Genomic DNA, 12,252 nt, shown 5'->3' with positions numbered 1-12,252 from the left:
AACTGTAGAGACGTAAATTTTTATCTGTCAGAGCAGTTAGGAAAGTTTTATGATTTAATTTAAGGCCAGATATATCCAACACAGGTGATTCTGTTCTTAGATGATCAAGACGGTCACCACAACTACCATCCCAAATTAGAGCCTATTGAAATATTAAAAAAAAAAATGTATCAGAATTTATTTCAAATCCAATAAGAATAGTGCATAATGATAATAAATTATCAAATTATTTCAACATTTGCAAAGATGCCATATTTCATTTCTTGGGAACTACGAAAAAAGTTCACTTTTTACGAAAAACAAATTTCAGATGAAATATTGATTTTTAGATACTTAAATTTTTATAATGATTTCTTGATACATGCTCATAAAAATATGTTATTTTACAATTTCATGTATACATATTTTATTAAATGTACATGTGTTTTATTTTTTGAAGCATGTATTTTTCAGATTAGAATTCTATACTAGAAAGCCCGGCGGTCATACGAAATGACCGCTGCTTTAGATATTATAAATTGTAATTAAAATGATTTGAGCAAAGGTGTCTGCTAATTTAAACTGAATTAAACAGGGCAGGCGGCGAGGACGCCCCTTTGCTTACTGCCCCATGGGGTTTCCCCCTTCTACTTGCTTAATTGCTTAAAGTAGAGTGCAATGAAGGAAAGCACTGGCGGTACGTTCAAGATCTCTTTCATACACAACATTTCTTGTGTAGATCTTTCCATCATTTTTAAGCTCACCTTGCAGAGCACCATCAATTATTTTTAATTTTATGTCCGTTCTTTCACGAACTCTTGAACAAGAAACATAAAGTTGACCGTGTCCAAATGCAGCCTCAGGTAAAAAAATGCCAACACGCTTCAGCGTTTGACACTGAGACTTATTGATGGTCATAGCAAAGGCAAGTTTTACAGGAAATTGTCTACATCTCAAATGAAACGGCAACCCTGTGCCGTGGCAACTTCACTCCATTGGCTAGTACAGTTATGCAAGCAACCAATAAACTATCAGCGACAAACAGACACTTAAGCCACATATATATATGAGGTGAAGTAATATTATCTTCTCTGAAACGGCTGGCTCCCGGGCTTAGCAAAGCACACCGTTGGATTTCACAGGTCCGTGGTACGCCATTCTGACCATTCGTGTCTTCTTAGGATTTTAATTAGCCGAGATATTAATTAAAAACTAATTTTCCCCTACATTTTCCACTTTCTTTCTTGGGTTTTCCTTATTAGAAAAATTTGGCTACGTGCCAAATTCTTTTTCCTCGAATATCTACGGAACGGCGCCGAGTTGAAATTCAAGACGTGCATCTTGAATTCTAAAAAATTCTCCGAATCCATCGATACCATTCTCATCTTCGTATGACTTTAATCGGCCGAGATATTAATTAAAAATTGCGTAAACGTTAATTTCCGCACTCATTTTTTTCGAATGGCAACAATAAACTATTGGTGACACACACTTTAGCAGCTTATATATATAAAGATTACGGTGAATTAATTTTCATTCAGAATAATTCTCATTCTGTGAGATTTACTGTTTTTCACAAAAAATATATTAGATACAATGTATTAGATACAATGCTTCATAAAACTGAAATTTGTAAAAGGATAAATAATTTATTACAATGCTGCATATGCTTGTAAAGGCCTTATCACTTTTATCGACGTGCACGGCTAGGCGGGAAATTTCTGAGAAACGAGATGCTAGTATCACTGCTTTAAGTGGAAGGCTTCCGAGAAATGTTTCATCTAGCTAGGTGAAACATTTTGAAACTTTTCCAAAAATCTTCCGCCTGGAGACGTGTTCCAGGTATGTTTAACCAATCAGACGAAAGTTCTGCTTCTGAAGGATCACAAGTAATTTTCAATATGGCAATAGCTCTTGTAAAATCATGGACAGTGGAATAGATGCCGATTTAATTGAAGAAATATGGGAAAAGCCATATATATGCTGCTGTTTTGTTGTAGTATAACTGTCTAAGTCATTTTTAAATATTTATACATTCATTAAATTTATAATCGTGGAAATTTCAGAGTAGACAATATTTTATGATGTGCTATTTCTGATGATTTGTTTACAAATTCTTCGAATTTTGATTTCAAAAAGTTGTCTTGATTTTAAAAACCATTTTTGATTGACATTAATGAGATTAATCACCTACCGTACAAAAATCCAAAAAGAATTTGTTGAATAACTGAGTGAGTGAAAATCCAAGTTTCAATAAAAGTCTTTTGAATGAGTTCTGGATTACATCTAAAACTGAATTTCTCAGTTTCTGAAATGGTATTAAATATTCTTCAGCCATACAGAACAACATACTTATGTGAAATGATTTTTCAGCATTAACACTTATTAAATGCAAATACTGTTTGTTCAATGCTGGAAAAAAAAAAAAAAAAAAAAAAAATGAAGATGGGAAATGTCCAGCAGTGCCAAATATTACACAAAGATTTAATTTGTTGGCTAGCGCATCATGCAGCAGCACCACAGGTCCGGGGTTTGATCTCCCGGCTGGGCAAGGTCGACTCAGCCTTTCATCCCTTGATTTCCATCCTTTGGGTCGATAAAATGAGTACCAAGTTTGATTGGGGACTAAACACTGGGGGTCCTGCGACAAGCTGATCACTTGTTCAGGGCATATGCTTATGTACCACAGGGCCCACGGTCAAGAAAGCAGATTTCGAGGCACTGCAGACCTCGAAATTATTAGCTTAGGGCTATTATGCCACTGAGCTTAGTTTTAGTTTTTTAATTTGTTATGCAGTAAAAACTAAGCATATTCATCTCAATAACATGCAATTTTTTTTTCATTAATTTTTGTATACCAGAATAGGCAACAGCCTTTATGTGCTTTGTCATAATGGAATAACCTTTATACACTTGAAAGAAATCCTAAAACCACTTTGTTTTGAATGTATATTTTTTACCAAAGAAATAAATTATTTATAGGTAAATACTTATTTTTATATCAGTATTTTATCTCTAATATCTTAGGTCACATAAAAAAAAATTCTCGATGATATAAAGGTGTCATGAATGAAAATGTTTAAGAAATGCTGATCAAGTAAGTTATTTTTTGAGGGGGAGGGGGGTTAGAAATGCTCAAATTTTCCCTGCATAAACAAATGGCAGTTATTTCTTTATTTTATGGAAGTCAGTTTTATAACCTTTCTAATAAAATTCTCTGCTAGTCTACAATGGGAGAAAACTGTACTTTTTTCTGTTAACTAAGACTTCAAAATATGCAATAATGTTTGGAGTAAAATGCAATACATGAAAATCAAAATATTATTCTTCTTTAAATATTACATAACCTACCCCTTGAGCATCTTCATCTCCAGCACAAATAAGCAGTGAACTTATTTTGTCTGGGTGACATAAAAGCTTAGATCTGGAGAGTTGTACTTGATTTGTTCCCCCTAATATTGTCTGAACTGGATTACAAGAAACGTCTCCTGATTGATCGCACGTAAGTTCACATAACTATAAAGAAAACAGAAAGCTTAGCCCTCATTGTTAGAATAACAGAAATTCGATAACATTTCATAAGTTTATTAGTTATAGAAAATGTAAGAAGACGGAGAACAATTACATAAAAATATACATATAAAGAGAAATGAAAGTCATTATAAAAGAACTTAACCCTCTGGCTGATCATCCCGCGATTTCCATGGGCAACTCAAATGTAGCAAAATTTGCTTATCCCACGATTTCCGTGAGCATACGGTTTTCTTCCTTTATTGAGTAACGCATCCCATTTTTTCCCCATTTAACCATTGAAATAAATTATGCACAGTATTAGGCATTTAGTTTATATTTTGGCCAACAGATATCGTTAGTTGTCCACTAAATTGCGGCATTTGAAGGCATGTGGTATTAGCGTTCAAACTTCACTTTTTGGGGCTTTTTTCTTGCAGAAATGGCTGCTAGAAAACGTTCAGCGATTATCTTGATTATATAATTAAATTATTTATTAGATTAATAATTATGACGGTAAGTTGAAAAATAAGTTTCCCCTGTCGACTGTGGTCAGAGTTGTGTATGAAAGTCAAAAAATAGAATGAGACATTAAAGATATGACATACCTTTATTTTTCCACATAGGTACCAAGTACATTGAAACATTTGTCATATTGCTTGATAAGCTTCAAAAAGCCCTCCAGGAAAAAATCAGGGCTTTGCATATGGAAGAAGAGTTGAATGGCTTGTTTCACTTCAGTATTCCTTCCAAAGCACCTTCCCCCCCCCCCCCCGAGATTTTTCTTCAAAGCCAAAAACAGATGGAAGTCGCTTGGTGCGAGATCAGGACTGTATGGCGGATGGTGTAGGTGCTCCCAACCAAGAGTTGCAATATGGTTTTGCGTTGCCGTCGCCAAATGTGGTCTGGCATCGTCATCCAACAGCAGAATGCCAGATGTGAGAAGGCCAGGCCGCTTTTTCTGAATCGCCTCTTTCAATTTCGACAGGGTGTCACAGTAGTGCGTAGCATTGATGGTTCCAACCTCCAAAAAATCCAGCAACAAAACTCCTTCGGCGTCCCAGAAAACTGTGAGGAGCACTTTACCTGCAGAGGGAGTAGTCTTGAACTCCTTTCGGACAGGTGATGACGGATGTTTCCACTCTATAGATGCGGCCTTCGATTCTGGCGTGAAATCGTGGACCCACGTTTCATCCCCCGTCACAATCCGAAACAGAAAGTCATTGCCATCTTCATGGTAACGCACGAGATGTTCCAGGCTGACCCCCATGCGTTATTCCTTGTGTGTCGAGGTCAATTGTCAGGGCACCCATCATGCTGACACTTTTCTGTATCGAAGAATGTCGTCGATGATGCTTTGAGCTCGCTCATGTGAGATTCCAATTTCTTCCGCTACTTCATCGATGGTGATACGCCGGTTCGCTCTAATCATGTCATCCACCTTCCTGACATTTGCATCTGTAGTGGCCGTGCACATCCGTCCAGCTCTCGGTATGTCCTCCACTTGCTGACATCCATCACTGAATGTGCGACACCATCTCCGCACCATTTGCTTCAACATCACACCTGGCCCATAGACTTCCACGAACGGTTATGAATTTCTGTTACTGATACTCCACGTGCATATTCATAGCGGATAACCACTCTCACTTCCTCCTTTGACCACGAATTCAAAACGCACCTTCTCTCCATACCTACTGCCTTTCGCCCATAGCCGTTCAAGGCTTCTTCCATATGCAAAGCCCTGATTTTTTCCTGGAGGGCTTTTTGAAGCTTATCAAATGATATGACAAATGTCTCAATGTACGAGGGCTATCCAGAAAGTAGATTACGTTTTGGAATAAAAAAATAAACAAAGTATAGGAAACAAATTTTATTATATACAGATGAAAGCCACACTCAAATACTACTTTTCTACATAGTCACCATACAAATTAAGGCATTTATCGTAGCGATGTACGAGCTTGGAAATTCCTTCGTCGAAAAATTCGGCCGCCTGCGCCTTCAACCACTTCGTTACCTCTTCTTGCCTTCCATCTTGCACAAAACTTGTGGTAACCAAGCTTTTCGCTGATGATTTCGTGCAACAAACTTCGCGAAATTTGTGGAAAACTCAAAGAAAGTTCCGTTATTGTGAAATTTCGATTTTCACGGACTTTAGCATCGACTTTTTCGAGAAGTTCGGCGGTCACTATGCTGGGTCTCCCACTTCGATCTTCGTCGTGAACATTGGTTCGGCCATTTTGAAATCTTATGACCCACTGACGCACTCCACCTTCAGTGATAATGTTGTCCCCATACACTTCACGAAGCTGCCGATAGATTTCTATCGGTTTACAGTTTTTTGCAGTCAGAAACCTTATTACTGAGCGCACCTCGCAGCTCGCGGGATTTTCAATTAACGCAGACATTTCAAACCGTCACAGTATCTGAACGGAGCACAGCACGAACCTCTCACTAGCACGGCTAGATGCAGACTGAGCTGCGCAACGCTCTGACCCCAAGATGGCCACGCTAGCCCCGCCCCTAGCGGACACAGACGGAAACATAATCTACTTCCTGGATGGCCCTCGTACTTGGTACCTATGTGGAAAAATAAAGGTATGTCATATCTTTAATGTCTCATTCTATTTTTTGACTTTCATACACAACTCTGACCACAGTCGACAGAGGAAACTTATTTTTCAACTTACCTACGTAGATTGATTATTAATTAGATTTATTGAATCTGGTGCAAAGACTATGAAGTTTGAACTCTATCATACTAAACTGCATTTCTGAGGTATTTTTCCCTCAACACTTTATATTTTCTTAAATTTTATACATTTTACTTTTTTATATTATGCAATAAATAGAAATTAACTGTAATTCAACTGAAATTTATTTTAAAAAAGATGTTTTTTTTTTGGTGATAACATCTGAAATTGGTTTTTCTGGCAACTTAGTTTCTCGTGATAAAAATCTATATAAAAAATATTTTTTTTTTAAAGAAAAAGTGCATTTTTCAATTCTCTAATATATACAGATTTAAAATTTTAAAATATGCAAAAAACGCACAATTTTGGAAGCGATTTCGGTCCACAAATTTAGCAGTCCAGAGGGTTAATAACTTTTTCAGAGATGCATTATAGTATACTGAGTAATTCTGCAGCAAAACAATAGTAATTACCTAACGCAAAATTGAAAAGATAGTGATAAATGCATTTTAAAAATGAAGATTTGTAAAATCAATCATAAGTGATAGTAAATTTAACTGCAGCGTGAATTCCCATCAAGGATTTTAGATTTTTTTTAGGTTTCACAAATACTAAATTTTTCTTCAAATAAATGGATGTATTTTAGATGTTTTTCTATTGTTTTCTAATTTCCAATATAAATGCTGGGCTATTTGTAATATTTAAATTTTATTATTTATAATAACTAAATTAATTTATAATATTTTATAACAAGTGAAGCAAAAAAAAAAAAAAAATTGCACAGTATTCCTAATTTAAAATCTAAATGAGATCTTTGAATCGAGAATCACAGCACTTAGCTTAAACTACCAAAGGAATTATATCCACTTATGGAAGCCCTATTGTTTGAAAAATAATAGCATTCCTCTTGTTAATCAGACATAATCTTCTACAAAGCACACTGCATTTTTTATCTCAACTAACTATTAAACTGATTAGATGGTAGTTAAAAAATGAAATTTCATGTAAAAAAAGAGGGTAAAGTGAATGAAATCATTTTTTTATATGAAAGTTCTTATTCACATATATACTAAGCAAGAAACATTAATGAAAATCTTCTCAAAAATAAACTCAAAGAAATATAAATAATAATTTTATTGTATATAATAATAACTGATAATATTTACCTGGTTTAAATTTTAAAACACTTTCAATAATAATTACATAAATATAAAATTAATACTTTACAAATTTCGTAGCGATATTGTGATGTATGGGTGACTCCAACCAACAAGATGTATAGAGGGCGCTGGCTCTTAATCTGAAGGCGCCAAAAGTTTTAGTTTCCAAGAGGGAGACTGACAAAGAGGTCATAGGGAAGGCTCATGGAAGCCATTAATGAAACCAAAATTAATTTGTATTTATATATTTCAGTTATTAGCATTGTAGTTTAGTATTAGTTTTGTGTTTGTGTAATAAAAGTTCAAAATACAAAAATTGGAGTTATTTCTCTATGAGGTGGTGGATGAAGAGAGGGATGATATCACAGATATAATCAGAAACACAAGCAGGGATATATACTTCATAATGGCATTCTTCTAGGAAAAAAAAAAAAAAAAATACTGTATTTGAAGTAATTGAAAAACATGGACTAGTAAAGGCATAAGAATATTATTACAAACATTATTACAGCTGATAATTAATTTCATACACCTAACTTGCATATCAGTTTGTAGATTTACAAGTTTTAATCATTTTGATCAAGTTTAACAATGATGTAACCCAGTGCTCCGCAACCTTTTCTCACCTGTGACGCACAAAAAATCTTTTTGGAATTTCGTGGCACACCAAAGAGTTCCGAGTTATCAAGGAAGTGCCGAAAAAATTCAAATGCTGACACACTTACAATCACATACACAACCACACAACAGTGAAATATATAAAAACATTTAAAATAGACATTATTAAGGAAAAAAAATTGTCATTGTGTATTAAATACATGATAAAAAATTGCAAAATGTCAAATACATGTATTTGATTGCGGCACACCTATATCCTACTCATGGCACACCGGTTGCGGAGCACTGATGTAACCAAAGCAAAATCAAGAAAAATAAGGAATACATGAAAGTGTGTTATAGATATAGATGTGTTTTAAGTTCTAAATTTTTAAGATGAATAAAGTGTACATGAAGGCTTATGTCAGCTTATTCATCCTGCATTTCTTTTGTAATTTTACACATTTTTAATATTTAAAATATAAAAGCATTGTTAATATTGGCCTTTTCAACTGAAACTGATTTCATATGTGTTCAAATGATTTTTTTATAGCACTTACAGTATGAGTAACACGAGGTTGCTTAGGCGAAGGACGACAAGAAAGTAAAAAATGCCCTGAAGTATTCTCAGAACTTAAAGATGTAAATGGACCTATAAAAACAAAGAAAAGATCCATAAAAACCTATAAAAACATGCATTAATTTTTTATATACTTAAATAAAAAAAATGTTTAAACATAAAAAATTATTATTATTACACAAGAAACTGTTCAATGATAAATACTCTAATAAATCTAAATTTCTTTGAAATAACTGGAAAAAATTCTTATATTGTAATAACAAATAAGAAGAAGGAAAAGCACAATTTTCTTAATTTTTTAATTGTTCCATAAATTAACTTTTCTGAATAACTCTTTAAGAATCTAACACTATATTTATATTAACAAAAATTAAAATTATATTATTAAAAATTATATTAATAAAATATTTTTTTCTCGAGTTTTTTAACTATACACTACCTGATATTGAAAATGCAACACCAAAGAATGGCCAGAAATTGATGAAACACAGCAACCAGAGAGAGATAGTAACACCAGAGAGAGATAGTAATGAATAATAAGTAATCTTTATTTCAAAATGATATGCATAATACAGAGCATGAAAAGCATCGGCTCAGTAGGTTGTAGGACCACCTTGAATGAGACTACAGATGGTGTCCTGAGGACTGGCTCTCCATTCCCTGTCAATCATTTGCCACAGTTCGTCTTGAACGCGGAAATGGCGAGGTCTGAAAATGGTGTCCAATTACATCCCAAATGTGTTCGATAGGGGAGATAATGGCGGCAGGGAAGCATCTGTACACCTTGCAGAGCACGTTGGCTGATGTGAGTGTATGGTCGGGCATTATCCTGCTGCTAAAGGGCATTGGGAACTCCCTTAGGAAAGTGTCACCGGCCGCAGCACATCATCCACGTATCGTTGGGCTGTCATAGTGCCTGAATAAGAACTAGAAGTGACTTAGAATCTTACGAAATTGCGTACCAAACAATGATGCTGCACTGTCATGCGGTGGGGCATTCCACAATTGCATCAATGCCACACTTGTGCATGGTGACTATCATTGGAGAAACAGAAGTATGCCTCATCTGAGAACATGACCCTGTACCACTCCGTCATCCTCATCGCTTGAGCCCTGCACCATTGCAGATGAAGGTGTCTATGATGTGGGGTCAATGGCAGTCTTCTTAACGGCCATTACAAGTGCACAACTCTAGCCAGCAATCGACGGAATATCCTTCTGGTCGATGTAGGAACATTCACACTGTATTGAACATGCTGCAGAATGGAAGTGGAAGTGGCTTTCATGTGTACCACCACTTGTTGGCGGATGCATCGATCCACGTATGCTGGCGCCACTCTGTTTCCACTGGCACCCCTAAAACTAGCCACATTTCCTTGTTCCAACTATCGTCGCACTGTTAGAGCGCAGCCTCAGTTGTTATCTTTCTTTTCATAGTTTGTCACTGTAAGAGTGGCAACCATGGGATTTTTGTTGTAGTTTGTTGTAGTTCTACGGATTTTGAAAATAAATATGACTCTTTGTAATTTTATATGTAAAGTTATTTTATTTTAAGTTTATTAGGAGAAAGGAGAACAGTTGGTTCTTGCAAATCTCGAACAATTTTGGTAACGATGGAAGTGATCGGTAAAACAAGTCAAGGTAATTTTATCGGTTTTATTGAATTTAATTCTATTTGACTTCCTTGAATTTATTTTTATTGAAATGGAATCGTTAATTGAGAAATGAAAACCTGTCAGAGCATCTTTTACGAGGACAATTAACGCAATTTTGCAGGAATTAGAAAAGGAAATTCCTGATGAAAAATCTGTAAAAACGAAACTTGTTACTTTAGAACATTTATCTGTTGAACTTAATGCATTTGATACTCAAATATTAATGTCGGAATTTTCTTCAAATGATCAGTTTGAAAGTGAATGGGCGAAAGTTGAAGAATACAAAGAAAAATTAGATTTAATACGAGTAGAAACGGAATTATTCTTCAATCATCAAATGATACAATCTACTAGCAGTGTACTGCCGAATTCTAAGAAACGGAAACTGAAATTACCTAAAATAGAGTTAAAACAATTCGGTGGCGAAATTGGTTACCGTTTAGGGAACAATTTCGGCGAATACATGAAGATAAAAAAAATTCAAAATGAGGATAAGATGCATTATCTCGTTCAAGCCACCATACCCGTTACAAGACATGATACTGTAAACAACTTCCCTGCAACTGCCGAAAATTATGAAAAAGTTATAGAAAGCTTAAATAATAGGTTCGGCAGGGAAGAATTGTTGGCAGAATTCTATATTCAGGAATTATTAGGTTTGATTATTAAAAATGTCACTGATGAAACGGGAAAAGGCAGTGGCAGTATATCAGAATTATATGACAAGTTAGAGTCGTATTTACGTTTGTTGGAGTCAATAAGAACGACGAGCAACAAATATGCAACAACGCTGTTTCCGCTCGTGAAATCTTGCATTCCCGAGGAAATTTTACGAGTTTGGATTAGAAATCATACATCAATAATTGCAGCAGAAAATTGTCACTCTGAGAAATTAAAACAATTATTATTGTTTTTAAAGAAAGAAGTGGAAGGAGAGCAGAGAATTTCTTTGGCAAAAGGTGGATTTAAATTAATTGATTCGGGTGTAAAGAAAGAAAGTAGAAGAGATAAAAGGTACCAGGGTGAACATTTTGTGCCTACAGCGAATGATTTACTCTCAGGCCATAATAAAGCAACCAATTTTAGTGAAAAGATTTCTTGCATATTGCTTCTTCTGCCTCAAAATTGGACACACACAGCCAAGCAATGAAGACAAATGTACGATGTTTGATATGCTCGAAAAGACATTGGGGTGTCATGTGTCCGAATTTGCCCACCAATCAAAACAGCAATGATACTGCAAAGAATAAAGAAGAGGAAACACAAAACGTATTACTTGCGAACACCAATTTCTTAGATGAAGTGTTTCTTCAAACACTACTAATTAATATTAATGCAAACAAAAGGCAGAAGACAGTAATGGCATTTATAGGCACAGGATCGCAACGTTCATACATACACTGCTCGACATTGAAAATGCAACACCAAGAAGGAGTGGTCAGAAATTTATGCAAATTTTAGAGTAGACGCACGTCACTGAGTTATGTGAATGATGTGAAATGTGCAGCTCTCGGACGCACGTGAAGTAAGATATAAGGAAAGGAACATGCAGAAAGGGCAATACTCGTGTCATTATTCTGCCAGACAAATTATCGAAGAACGTTGGTTCCCCCCCCCCCAGAGGATACGTGCAATAGGAGAGAATGCCAGGCCGCCGTCAATGAAGGCACTTCGAGCAGATAGACAATTTTACGAGAGGTATGGTGATCAGACTGAGAAGGGAGGGTTGGTCCTTACGTCAAATCACAGCCGATACCCACATGGATGCGAGCATGGTGCATCGGCTAGGGCGAACATGGTTGGAACAAGAAAATGTGGGAAGAAGGAGGGATGCAGGCACAGCCAGAGTGACGTCAGCACGCATGGATCGATGCATCCGCCGACAAGCTGTGGCGGTGTCCCGCAAGTCACTTGTACTGCGATTCTGCAGTATGTGCAAGATAACCTGGATGTTCCCGTGCCGACCAGAACCATTTCCCGTCGATTGGTTGAACGTGGCCTGCAGTCACGGCATCCGTTAAGAAGACTGCCACTGACTCCACAGCATAGATGCCAATGTTTAGAATGGTGCTAGA

The 12,252-nt window shown here is 35.8% G+C and overlaps 1 protein-coding gene across 2 annotated transcripts in view; it reads right to left on the bottom strand.

The window, feature by feature from the left end:
- mus302 (mutagen-sensitive 302) overlaps positions 1-12,252 on the bottom strand; it is a 111,818-nt gene that overhangs the window by 15,850 nt on the left and 83,716 nt on the right. The window contains exons 10-12 of one of the 2 annotated variants that reach the window (XM_035352202.2): positions 8,503-8,594; positions 3,331-3,495; positions 1-142 (exon numbers count right to left, since the gene is read on the bottom strand). The exon at positions 1-142 is cut by the window's left edge and continues 249 nt beyond it. In XM_035352202.2, the coding sequence (XP_035208093.1) occupies positions 1-142; positions 3,331-3,495; positions 8,503-8,594 (399 nt within the window). The remainder of the gene's footprint in view (positions 143-3,330; positions 3,496-8,502; positions 8,595-12,252) is intronic. The other variant, XM_035352201.2, reaches the window with a different exon arrangement.

The sequence above is a fragment of the Stegodyphus dumicola genome, chromosome 3 (assembly GCF_044657685.1).
Source record: "Stegodyphus dumicola isolate Sdum_Otavi_A_Nest chromosome 3, ASM4465768v1".
NCBI classification, from domain to species: domain Eukaryota; kingdom Metazoa; phylum Arthropoda; class Arachnida; order Araneae; family Eresidae; genus Stegodyphus; species Stegodyphus dumicola.
Note: the sequence above shows the minus strand (reverse complement) of the source record. Positions and strands in the feature narration are given on the sequence as shown.